The sequence below is a fragment of the Pyrus communis genome, chromosome 11, assembly GCF_041283825.1.
Source record: "Pyrus communis isolate YQ-2024b chromosome 11, ASM4128382v1, whole genome shotgun sequence".
Lineage (NCBI taxonomy): Eukaryota > Viridiplantae > Streptophyta > Magnoliopsida > Rosales > Rosaceae > Pyrus > Pyrus communis.
The window spans coordinates 7627402-7640693 of record NC_142575.1 but is presented as its reverse complement, the minus strand read 5'-3'; the positions used below and the strand labels follow the sequence as shown (position 1 = coordinate 7640693).

Here is a 13292-nt window from a genome sequence, read left to right as displayed (position 1 = left end):
TTCCCAACATCTAATTGCATGAATATGCCTACCCAAATATGCTACAAAGTATGTTTGCCTTACAATATCTATATGTTGGAGAACGCCAAATAGAATATGATTGCCTCCATATCCACCTAAGAGCCCTTCTACCGGGCTCTTTTGTCCTGTGGACAGGCCCCATTTGCAATCCAATCCCCTACCAAAGTGCCCGCCACCCATTTGGGCGATTGGATTAAGGGGGAGCCCGTGGGAGAGCTCAGGCACAAGTCCAAGGCTCGAGCGCTTGAGGGAGAGTGATGCAAGTATAAAAATTTTTGCGTCAGGTGTGTGTATAACACACACGAGTGGGGGGCGCGTTACCGATAAGATTTCAGGCAGTGGGGCCCACTTTGCAGCCCACTAAATAGCAGTTGAATCTGCACCGTTTGATTTCTAGATCAACGGTCTAGATTTTTCCATTGAAAAAATTAAAAAATATGAAAAAACATAAATATTTCGAGGGGCACGTGTCATAATCTGCACTGTTGGATTTCAAATTTTTTTATAATCCAACAATTTAGCTAAATTAAGTTAATAAAATTTTAAAAATAATTAAAATCTGAAAAAATTTCAAAAAAATTTCAAAAAATTATAATTTTTTTTTCTATAAATACCTTACCATTTTCTCCTACCTTACACCACATTTCAATATTTTCAACAATTCTAAACATGGAAGGGCATGTCATGCAACAAAATTGGTTAAAAATCTTATCGAAATATATTCAAAAATTGTACTTTCGGATAATGATACATGGACGTGACGAGATCAGTTATCCGAATTAAAAAATAAAATTTTTTTTAGAACATAAAAAATATTAATATTTTATTGTCTATTGCCATGGTTATTCAGTTTAAGGGTAGAGATGCAAAAGACAATTACTATTCATTAAAGGCAGTTACTATTCACTGGAGGGGATTGAATTACCTATTGCCAATGGGTGCCTTTGCACACTAGAAGTGCTCTAACAGAGCATGCATTCGCATTTGTTTGTTGTCAAACTCATGTCGTTTAGATGACATATAGAAGCAAGACAAATACACAATTTACCTACCCATAAGCAAGATAAATTACTACGTAATATAGGAAAACATATAGAAGCAACCTATGATAGAGATAGATAATAAACAGAAAAATATAATCTACCTATAATAGAGGTAGGTTATATAACAAAATCTTGTGATATAGGTAGATTAATATCGGCCATGAAATCAATTAATTTGAGTAAAAATACAACTCAAATGAAGATCCAATTTTGACCATGAAATTAACTAATTTAACACAACAAGCAATTTGATGAAAGAAGCCAACCGACCTCCATTCTTTGATCAAACAGAATCAAATTTCATATATAGTGGAAGCCTGAGAAGAGAAGAGGAAAACTGAACAATGATTAAGAAGGAGAAGATTTGCAAGGCAAATGATAAATCCTAACTAAGAAAAAGGTTTTAGATAACAAACTAAAAAGAAATAATAGATAAATGAAGAAGAAATGAAGAGGCGTATCCTCACTTGGAGATATATAGGAAGTAATTTTATTCCAACAATTATCCTGTCATTAAGGGAATTTTATTCTTTAAACCTCAAATAGGTAAAACTTATCACAAATACTAATCCTAAAATCAAGGGATAATGTTGATTACTTATAAGTAATTTTAGGAGTAAATTCGTATGAAAATGAAAAAAAAAACTGTCATGGAATAGAATTGGACTTATCTCAAAAATGACTCACAAAATTAGATTCATATCAAGTATCCCCTTTCTTTTATTATTTGGGTGTTTTATATTTTTGCATATTAAGTCTTATAGGGCCACTTATTATAAACACAACTTGTAACTCAATATATATATACGAGAACTGAGTCAACGAAGATGCTTTCCTTAGTATGTCGTCCTCTCAACAATCTCTTTTTCTTCTGCTAAATTTGGGTTGATTAAACAATACCCTTAGTTTCATACTCTGTTATGCCACTGCGATTCGCAACTTACATGCTACCAGCACCATAATCAGAAATAGTCTATATATAGCATAGCCCCGCCAAAAATAAGAAGAGGAACGTATGTGAAACAGAGGCCCCAATGCGACTGCCGTTTTCTAAACCCAGCAGGCCGTCATGCGTTGTAACTTTTATACATGCAATTGCATGATTGCTTTGAGACACCTCCCCGTTTCTATGCAAATCCTTCTCCTAAATAAGCTTTACGAATAAAATAGTAAAACAATTAAGAGAAGTTCATTCCAATTACAACACACAACTTGCACGTTAAATATATAAAAACATACACAGATCTAAGCTTAGAACACTAGAAGAAAAAAACTCATCTACCACGGTCGATGAACATGATAAATTACAATCAATCACGGGCATTATGTCCGTTAATAATCTGAACATGATAAAAAGTCTCAAATTCTATTACGGGCTATGTCCGTTATCAAATGTAAGGTAACCACGAATTGTGCCCGTTGACGGAATGAAGCAATCAATTGAACTAGAAAAATAATTTAATATTCAGCCTGCAGTTTAAAATTTGTAAAACCTTATCGGTAATTCAATTCTAAAACTTCTAGACTGAACCTGAATAGGTAAAACTATTAATTAGTTATTCGAAGGTGATTTGATTAAAGAAAGCATTCATGTGCTTACATATAGTTCATTGCGAGTTGGATAACCGGGTGTTGATTGGTGTTAACAGATTGTATAAAACATTTCGCAAGAAGAATCAATGGCCACGTTCCAAAAATATTGTTGAAGGGTTTCATCAATATAAATTCATTGAAATACTTTTAACTTTTCTAGTCTATTCCATGGAAAAAAATTTCATTGTGACTGGCACACGGATAGTACACCACGTGTTTTTATATAAGTAGTGAGAAATTTTATTTTTTGAGTTATTAAATTTTTAACATACATATCCTACCATTTGTATAATGACACATGATGTATCATTCCGTATTCGGATCACATTGAAAAATCTCCCCATTCCATGCATGCACGTACCGCCACTGCTTGCTAGTGGAGTACGGTCCCAACTCGGTTAAAAGTCTAAAGATGAAAATGTATCACATATATATATATATATATATATATATATATATCTGTGTGTGTGCGTGTGTATTTTTGTTTTTCGTATAAATATGTATTATCCCAACAGTATTCATATTTAATTATTATTGTGACAAAAGCATATTTTGCTTTGGACTTTTAAGTGGTCTTCACTTTTTTAAAGCCTGCCCGTGTTTATCGAGTTTTTGTTCAAAAAAAATAAAATAAATTATCAACAGAAAAACTCCCCATCGTTGTTTCCCTCGAATTTCCTCAGTTCACCATTGCAGTTCTTAATTTTTAATTTTTCACACCGAGTGAAAGAACCAGATTTTATTTTAACCCCTTCCCATCTTCCCCAACCCCAACCAACCGAAATTATAGAAATAAATTATTTTCGTACTGACCAAGAAGATTTTGGATGGAGGGTTTTGTATCAATAAATAATTTTTTTCTTAATAAATTGTCAAGACTCAAAACTTCAATCCTATTTCCCTTGTTCAAAGACAATAATCTTATTATTGGAAAGTACGAGTAAAGCATTTCAGGCCACTTTACATATGCAACGGCGATCCGAGAATAAATTAATAGCCTTCCAATAGCTACCAATTAACAAACCCAAGTTTACGAGGGATAATGATATCCTTAGGAATTTAAAAGCAAGGGAGGAGAGTTTTGCTGGGGTTTTCTTTATTCTGGTGGCTTGTGGAAGATGAAGTCAGAAGAGTTTCAAAAAAGGAAAGAGAAACTATGTATTTTTCTTTTTTAAAGTTAAAGTTAGTTCTACTCTGCCACATAGTACTACGATCTAATACTATTCATCTTTACCAGTAAGTGAGAGGTCCTTGGTTCGATTGTCGCCAAAAACGAAGTTGAACTACATTATTATGGCAAGCTCATTGTAAGGCTTAACTCATTCTCTCACCCCTTAGTGTGAGTACTATCGTATATTGTGCGGTCAGTTTTCTTAAGGTACTGTTTCTGTTTAATTTTAAATAAAAATATTTAAAATGATTTATGACTGTACAATATATAATGAACGGACACCATTTAAGAATTTCCGGAATCCTCACAAAGAGGATCCGGAGAGTATCCTCAATCCATATCTTTAATCATGTTGAGTAAACTACATTTCCACACCTCATATATGGGCTGATTTTTCAAAATAGATCAAGAAATTTCAATTCTCACATACACCACGTTGAAATATTGAAATTGTATTAATTTATGTATTGGTCAAATAAATTGTATGATAATTTATTAAATTTGAGCATTTTCAAAGGAGATGTCTATGCTAAGGAGAATGTTATGTAAGAAAATTTGAAAGCAGATGTAAGTTTTAATCGATTTGTCAATTCTACATGATTTAGCATATAGATTGTGTGCTGTCAATTTTGACATATAAAAAAAAATATAATCTCTTTTACATAAAAGAAAATATAATCTCTTTTATTTTCATAAAGAAGATCCGGCGAGGTCGGATTCTAACTTTTCTGGTCCATTCCATGCATGTGCGTACCGCCACTGCTTGCTAGTGAGGTCCCAACTGGATAAAAAGTCGAAGGATGAAAAAATGTCATATCCTACAGTATCTTGAACTGCGTTTCTCCACTTTTCAATTTTTAATTTTTTTTTTTAAATATTTCTCTTTACCTAATTCCATTCCTTGATATATTTCCCATAACCAATCCACCAAAGTTTTACGTTATATACATGCTTGAGAAATTGTTTACTTACAAAAAAAAATATAATATTGCAAACGTATTCATATTTAATTATTATTGTTACAAAAGTATATTTAGTTTTTTGTATAAATATGTATTATCCCAACCGTATTCATATTTAATTATTATTGTTACAAAAGTATATTTTGCTTTGCACTTTTCAGTGGTCTTCACTTTTTTAAAGCCTGCACGTGTTTATCAAATTTTAGTAAATAAATGCTTATCAATTATTCTCACGTCTAGACGTGGTACGTAGCCCTCTATATAAACCCCATGCAATATGCAGGGAAGAACCAACCTAGCTATCTCGATCACCAAAACCCCTCCAGTTAACTATGGCAATGCATGAGTTAGGCTCTTTGCTCTTGTGTGTCTTGCTACTCAATGGCTTTGCATTGACAAACACCAAAGCTGCTAAGCCAGATAAACCCATTGTCTGTAACTCACTTGACAGGACCAAGTTTGATGCTCTAAAACCAGGGTTCGTCTTTGGTGGATCTACAGCAGCTTACCAGGCCAGTCCCTGCTAGGGCTTAGCTATTTAATTACCCTTTAATTAATTTGAGTTTCATATAATCACATAGGTCTAATTTGATTTCAATGTCAGAAAAAACTATAGCATATATATATATGCACATGCACATTTCAGTTTGATTCCAAGCATGAATATTGACATCTTCAGTTTAAATGCGCATATGCATATTTCAGGTAGAAGGTGCATGGAACGTTGATGGTAGAGGACCAAGCATATGGGACACCTTCACCCACGACCATCCAGGTTATAGTCTTCTACATATTATCAGCAAATACCCTTGGGCATGCAGTATATGCTGTATATTTTCGATGCATATGGACTATACATGCACTACATGGACATATATAATAGTTCGCATTCTATGAGTCCTACCATCTTTATGCTCCAAATAATAAAATCTTCTACGGTTAATGACAGAAAAAATCGATGATCACAGCAATGGAGATGTCGCCATTGATCAATACCACCTCTATAAGGTTGTCAATCAAGGAATAATATTATTCTCCAAACCCTAAATTCCCACTATGAAGTTGAAGAGCACATTGAACATGAGATCCATAATTAATTTTTAGCTTCTTTCTTATAATTATGTATGCCTTTCTTGTCATTACAGAAAGATGTAGCAATTATGAAGGATATGAAGTTGGATGCTTATAGGTTCTCTATCTCATGGTCCAGATTGTTGCCAAGTAATGTTGACATCCGCCTCCATATCCTTGATTTGGGACCAATTACTTCATCGATTAACCTGTTTTACTTAATTCGATTTCGATATATAGATAGGTATATTAACTCACTTGACTATTTTGTTCTAATTATTAGATGGCACGCTAAGTGGGGGTGTCAACAGGAAAGGAATTGAATACTACGACAATCTCATCAATGAACTCCTTCGCAATGGTGATAAAGCTACTTAATCTCACATATCATCCATCCCATCTAATCTCATATATCATCCCGTCCATTAATATATAATTTTAATACCGTGCACTCATAAAACAATATTGAATCAAAGTATTGAATTTTTTTTTTTCATTCTGATAATGTTATATATAGGCATACAGCCATTTGTGACAATCTTTCATTGGGATGTTCCCCAAGCGTTAGAAGATGCTTATGGTGGTTTCTTAAGCCCTCGTATTGTGTAAGTAAACGAATTTTATCTTAAGTGTAATATTGGTCATTTGCTTAATTAAATAAAACGTACCACATCTAACAAAAATGTTTTGAAATTTGGACACGCAGCGATGACTTTAAAGACTTCGCAGAACTTTGTTTTTCACTTTTTGGTGATCGGGTGAAGCACTGGATCACGTTGAATGAGCCATACACCTTCAGTAACCATGCATATACAATCGGGATGTACGCACCGGGACGATGCTCTGCTTGGCAAGACCCAACCTGCCTTGGTGGAGATTCGGCTACTGAACCCTATTTGGTAACACACTACCAACTCCTTGCTCATGCAGCTACTGTAAAAGTGTACAAAGATAAATTTCAGGTATAATGAATTAACTAGTTAGTTCCCTTTTTTTTTTTTGGTCTGAAATCTCCACGAGTGACTAGTATTAGGTTCCACCACAAGAGGAAACCTTTTGTATAGCGAGGTAAACAGTTTGGAGTTTGTATGGCACTACATCAAATCATTTTCTGAATTTTCTTTGTAGGCATATCAAAATGGGGTGATAGGAATAACACTACTGTCACATTGGTTTGAGCCTGCTTCAGATGCAAAGGAAGATATAGATGCTGCAAATCGAGCTATGGATTTTATGTTTGGATGGCAAGTGTATTATTAATTTATAAATCAAGTGGGTTATGTTTCTTTTTTATGACTTATAAAGTTGATTATTGGAATTTTCACATCTTTGTAGGTTTATGGATCCAATTACAAGAGGTGACTACCCGTACACCATGCAATACCTTGTTAGAGAACGATTGCCAAAATTCACGGAAGAAGAATCCAAGATGTTAACTGGGTCCTTTGATTTTGTTGGATTGAACTATTATACTGCTCTATATGCAACTGATGTACCTAAGAATTATTCTAAACCTGCAAGTTACTTATACGATCCACATGTTATCACAATGAGTGAGTACAAATGAAAACCTTTTATCGACTAATTATTTAATATCTTAGAATTATTACATTCTAATATTGATCGCATTCATTTATGTTATGGCAGCTGAACGTGATGGCATTCCTATTGGTCCTCAGGTACACATCAAATTTCAGGTTAAGTTATTTGTATTTGGAGGATTAATTTTATACAATTCCTAACCATCTCAAATATCTTCAAATGGTATTACAGGCTGCTTCAGACTGGTTATATGTTTATCCAAAAGGAATTCACGATTTTGTACTCTACACGAAGAATAAGTATGGTGATCCAATCATTTACATTACTGAGAATGGTAATTGACGCTTTTAAGCCTCACTTAATTTCACTTTTTAATTTTTGACATATATATGTATATATTGATGTAAAATACAGATGAGTAATTCCAAATCTAAATTTAAAACCAACTACATCTCTCTTTTTGAGAGAAAGTACTAAATACATATGTAATGAATTATATTGCAGGCGTTGATGAGTTCAATGATTCCACCTTATCACTAGAGGAAGCCCTCCATGATCCCAATAGGACTGACTACTACAATCGCCACCTCTGTTACCTTCAAGCAGCAATCAAGTAAGTGCTTGTTGAAATACTAATTAGGACTATATTGCATTTTTACAGTGATATCAAGTCATTATTTATTTATTTTGTGGTGCAGGAAGGGTAGTAATGTGAAAGGATACTTTGCATGGGCAATTTTAGACAACTTTCAATGGAGTGAAGGCTACACAGTTCGATTTGGTATTAACTATGTGGATTTTGACGGGCTCCAAAGGTACCCAAAACTTTCGACCCATTGGTTCAAAAATTTCCTCAAGAAGCGCAAAGGAAGTTCAAATATTTTGGCCAATAATGTTGGAGACACTGATTTTCTTTATCAAGTGTAACTTCAAATGATGAATGTTGTGGGGCTTGCTTTTAGTTTTTTCAGCTTCACTCCTTCTGATTTGGAATAAGTTGCAACAACTCGTTATGAGTTTGTTGTATATGTTATTAGTGTGTGTCTCTCTATATTTGTGTTGCCATTATGGCTAGTGCCTCTTCCGCAGTTGAATTCCATATGAATGTAATGTACTATTTATGAAAATAAATGTTTTTGAATGTTGAGTGTTCAATTAAACTGTACACTTACCCTTAGTGGGCTTTGACCAAAAAGTTGGCATAGATAATCAATGGCCTTAGGCCACATTATACTAGCTAGTGATTCCTTAACCAAAATATACTAAGGGTTCATTTTGAACTGTTTAAAATGGCTGAAAGCGTTTCTAGTGGAATTTTTTTTTGAATCAATTTTTTGTAAAAATGCAAGTGAGTCATCGAAAAACATTTGAAATGTGGGGGACCATAATTTTCTGAAACCGTGACACATGGCACCTGGGTAGCAAAAATGATCAAAATGCTCATAGCCCATGAAGCATAGTCCTACATTCTTAGTCCGACATACTAGGCTTAAGCCCACTGAAGATATTACTTGCCAACCAAGTTTGATAACCCTAATTCAAGTCAAATTAGGATATATTAGGAAATAGGCAATGTCATCCTAGGAAGATTGGATATCTTATAGTAGATTTCCTCATAGATAGTCTCCCAATTTAATTATGATTACTTTCCCTACAAGAGCTCTCAAGACATCTATAAATACTCTAATCAATGACAACTAAAGATAATGCTTTGCCACACGCATATTCTATCATATTCGCGGAGCTCTACGTGTAGATACGTCCATGGAGAACTTATCTCCTTAATACCCCACCATAGCCTATTCGTCAAGAATGGTTCACGATATAACACACATCACACCATTCTTTCTTGGATGATTTTTAATAGATAATCGACTTTGCATACGAATTTGGACACAAGTCTAGTTGGACATGAAAGCTAAGACACTGAAAATTATAATGTCAAACTTTCACAATTTTCTACACGATCAATCCTTCCAATTTTTGTATTAAAAACAGGCAAACCTGCATTTTTGTCAGAACTGCATATCTAGGGAAAAACGAAAATTTCAAAGGCTTCTCTTAGTGTGTATTTTCATTTGCATAATGTTGAGAGAAAAACTCCATTCTTGTAGGCGATTGTTAATACAATGGGAATCTGAATTCTACAATTCTCATAATTTGGACACAAATTTTTTACCATGAAATTAGCCCTTATCAATGGTCAAGTTTGAGTCATAAAGCTAATTAATTATGACTAATTCGTTAATTTACTTTTATCTGAAAACTATTATTACATAAAAATAGTAATTAAATTCACCTTAACCAATTTAGGGGGGGTGTAGTCAATTTAGGATTTTAGATGATTTAAAAAAAATAAAAAATAAATAAAATAAATAAAACACTTTAAAGTAATAGATTTATTAGTACGATATAGTGGTATCCTCTTCATTTATAAGTGAAAGTTCGTAGATTCATTTCTCGTCAAAGACTAATTTGAATCACATTGTGAAAATTTGCTCCCCTCCCCCTATAAATAATGTCATTTGCTTAAAAAAAATGATAGGATTTGAGAGCTTCTACAAATTCCATATGGATTTTTAGAGATTTCTGTATGGATTTTTAAGGATTTTTGTGGACTTGGTTTATGATTTTGATGGATTTTCATAAGTACATTTCTTTTATTACAAATTTATATTTGAATGAAAAGAAAAGAGAAAACAGTGGGGACTCTTTGGCAATGAGACTCCCAGCCTCGCACGATCATAGGTGGGATCGAAATGGATGTAGAATTGTGTTCGTCGATTTGTCTGTGTCACTGTGTGGCTGGGATTGGTAGAGATATGTGAAATTGATCAAATTGGTCTCCGTTTTTATGGGTTGTGGTGAACTTTGAGGGCTGTGCAGATAAGAAAATGGGGTTACTATCGGAGCCTATGTAAGATTTTGCATCAGAAGAAGATCTACTTCTTTGGGTGAACATTGGTTGGACCAGCGAGAAAAAGAAAGAAGAGTACGGTGTCAGCTGAACAAAACCGGATTCTATTAATTTTTTTTTTTTTTTTTAACAAACAATATCATTTACATTAAGAAAGAAGAGGTGAGTTTAGTATCACAATGTGTTAGGAATAATGTAGTTTAAATTCACCTTTGGCGAGAAATGAACCTAAGACCTTTCACTTACAAATGAAGAGGAATATCACTAGATCGTAGTACTAAGTGAGATTCTATCAATTTAATCATGCTTTTATTTACTCGTTCTTTAACTCGAAAAATAAGACTGTAGCACCGCGGACAAGAGATAGTCGAAGTCAAACGAGAAGGAAGTTTACCTACATCATTTATTCAAGGTTGAACGATTTCCCATCCCTTCTTGTAAATAATATCTTTTTTTTGTTATTAAAAAATATATATTCTCTAATACATGTAGGTCTAACGATTGCAAAATGTATGGTCAGTTTGTGTGCCTAATTAATAACATTATTGTTCTCTTTTTAGCAAGTGAATAAGGAAAATACGTCAGTACATATTTCACTGATCATTCGTGTGGCCTAAAAATTTTTTAACATTTGTCAATCCGAGTGCTTTTGTCATTTCTGTAACTAAACACATATCCATGCTTTAAACGCGTGATCAAACACTAGTCTTCTTCATTTCCAACAAGTCTGCGAAGATCCTCATAGCCACCCACCATGACCTCGTCGGCTCCGCAATCATCTTCAAGATACAAGTCATAAACTTCATTTCACCAACCTTGTCCTCGACAGCCATGCCAAGTTCGATCTCACTTGCCAAGATGACGTCGAGTCCTTTACCATCGACGATTCGTAATCCTTGCCGCTGCAAGTCGGCGGCATCTACGTACCTCAAACCCACATAGCTACAGATTTCGTCGCCGTCTATCTCACTGCAACGGTGGAATCCACTGTTGGAAGAGGGACTGGGCGGGGATGGGGTCAGTGGAGGAGGGAAGATGGAGGAGAGAAGACGCGATGAAGAAGAAACCATAGCCATAACATTGAAGACTTGCAGATATCGAAGAAGAAGAGTTCTGTTTCGTATTTGGTATAAAGCATTGGTTTGCATTTGGTTGTCACTGCAACGGTGGAATCCACTGTTGGAAGAGGGACTGGGCGGGGATGGGGTCAGTGGAGGATGGAAGATGGAGGAGAGAAGACGCGATGAAGAAGAAACCATAGCCATAACATTGAAGACTTGCAGATATCGAAGAAGAAGAGTTCTGTTTTGTATTTGGTATAAAGCATTGGTTTGCATTTGGTTGTAAAGTTAGCAAAGGTCGTGAAAGTGACAGATGCCTTAAAATAGGCCACATAAATGGTCAGTTAAAATGGGTACTGACCAGTTAGTACCCATGTATTGTGCAGTGATAATACTAGAAAGAGCGCCAGCAACCCTCTCTCTAAGCTTTTTTTTCTTTTTTTTTTGGGAAGGAACTTCTATCTCCTCCTCATGTTGTGTCATTTCTCATACACTCCAATACTTTAATTGGTTTTAAAAACTAACCTCTTTGAAGCCATCTATATTGGCATTTTTCCTAGCATTTTCAGATAATTATAAATCTAGCCAAATCTAGTGTGCCCAAAGACTTAGATGCCCTTAGATTGAAAAATCCGTTGCCAACTAAAGTCTTCCCTCTTCCAGCAAACTTTAAACCTCGCACTACCGATATGGATCACCACATATTTACAACCCCTAAATCACTAGCCACCACAGTTTTTTCTTCAACGTGAATGTCAGTACTATTACTCCATGTGTGAAGTGCATGCAAAGAATCTGATTCCCTCTCTTTCCCTTCTTTTATTTTTTTAGTAAAGTTGATGAGTTACTGACATGAAAAATGGAGTCACATCAAGATTGTTATTGTCTCTAATGGGTTAGGATTGTGACTTGTGAGGGGCAAAAAAAAAAAAAAAACTCATCAATTAAATAAAGGATTAGATGTTCAAAGAAACAAAAGGTGTAAATTTAATACGATTTGAAAACATCATGGTGCAATATGAGAAGATTGAAACATCATGGTTAAGTTTGCAAATCACCTTAAACTTGTAGGGTGTAAAATGTAGTTAGTCATAATATTAAAGTTGTTCGAGTCCTGAGTGGTTAGAGAAAACATTGTTGGAAAATATTAGCACTAATTTTAGGTATATTTTATTGCTTGGGTATTTTACATAATTCAAGTATTAGGTTTTCTAGGGTATTGTTGGATTTTTGGATCGACAAGCCCATGAGGCTCTATTCTAACAACACCGATATTATCCCCAATTTTACCACCATCCCAATTTGTCAGGTGTGAGGTTTTATAACAAAAAGCCTCGATATTAGTTAAAGTGGGGCAATCATATTTAAATCCCCATTATTCTTTTCACCCACCGATGGGGGATTCCATCACTCTCCCTCACGTGTAACCTCATTTAGTTGTTCACACGTGGAGATCCACACATAAGCAATTGAAACTCAGAGGTCGGCTCTATGTTAAGAGTTCAAACTTGTTTTCAATAGAACTCAGAGGCCAGCTCTATGTTAGGAATCCTGGTTTTGTTTCCTTCATTCTATGTTAAGAATCATGGCTTGTTTCCTTCTTGGGGACAAGCTCATTGGCTTGCACGGGGCCCGAACCTTGGCTCTGATACCATGTTGGATTTTTGGATCAGTGGCCACCTCACTCTATCAACACCGATACTGTCCCAACTTTCCCACTTGCCCAATCCATCATGTGTGGGGTTTTATCACAAAAAGTCTCGATATTAATTAGAGTGGGGCAATCATATTTAAACTCCCATTTTCTTTTCACCCACGCCGATGTGGGATTCCAACATGTTTCACCCACCGTTCCCACTGACTTAGGGTTGCACTGCTCAATGCCCACTATATTTGTCGTAGTCCATGTCG

At 34.9% G+C, this 13292-nt stretch overlaps 1 protein-coding gene across 1 annotated transcript; it reads left to right on the top strand.

Annotated features, from left to right (window-relative positions):
* Positions 1-5034: 5034 nt before the first annotated feature.
* LOC137742314 (beta-glucosidase 13) lies at positions 5035-8544 on the top strand. The gene is made up of 13 exons (XM_068482155.2): positions 5035-5302; positions 5496-5565; positions 5740-5798; positions 5936-6011; positions 6145-6222; positions 6379-6466; positions 6568-6823; positions 6990-7105; positions 7197-7414; positions 7509-7540; positions 7635-7737; positions 7908-8016; positions 8102-8544. Exons 1-13 carry the CDS (start codon positions 5123-5125, stop codon positions 8328-8330), a joined length of 1614 nt encoding a protein of 537 aa, XP_068338256.1. The 5' UTR covers positions 5035-5122; the 3' UTR covers positions 8331-8544.
* The last annotated feature ends 4748 nt before the right edge of the window (positions 8545-13292 follow it).

What these genes read in the sequence shown, in the direction of transcription:
- LOC137742314 (XM_068482155.2), top strand. Translation starts at nt 5,123, where the DNA reads ATGGCAATGCATGAGTTAGGCTCTTTGCTCTTGTGTGTCTTGCTACTC. An exon ending in CAATGAACTCCTTCGCAATG is followed by an intron (nt 6,223 to 6,378) that starts GTGATAAAGCTA and finishes TGTTATATATAG; the next exon opens with GCATACAGCCATTTGTGACA. An exon ending in TTCTTAAGCCCTCGTATTGT is followed by an intron (nt 6,467 to 6,567) that starts GTAAGTAAACGA and finishes TTGGACACGCAG; the next exon opens with CGATGACTTTAAAGACTTCG.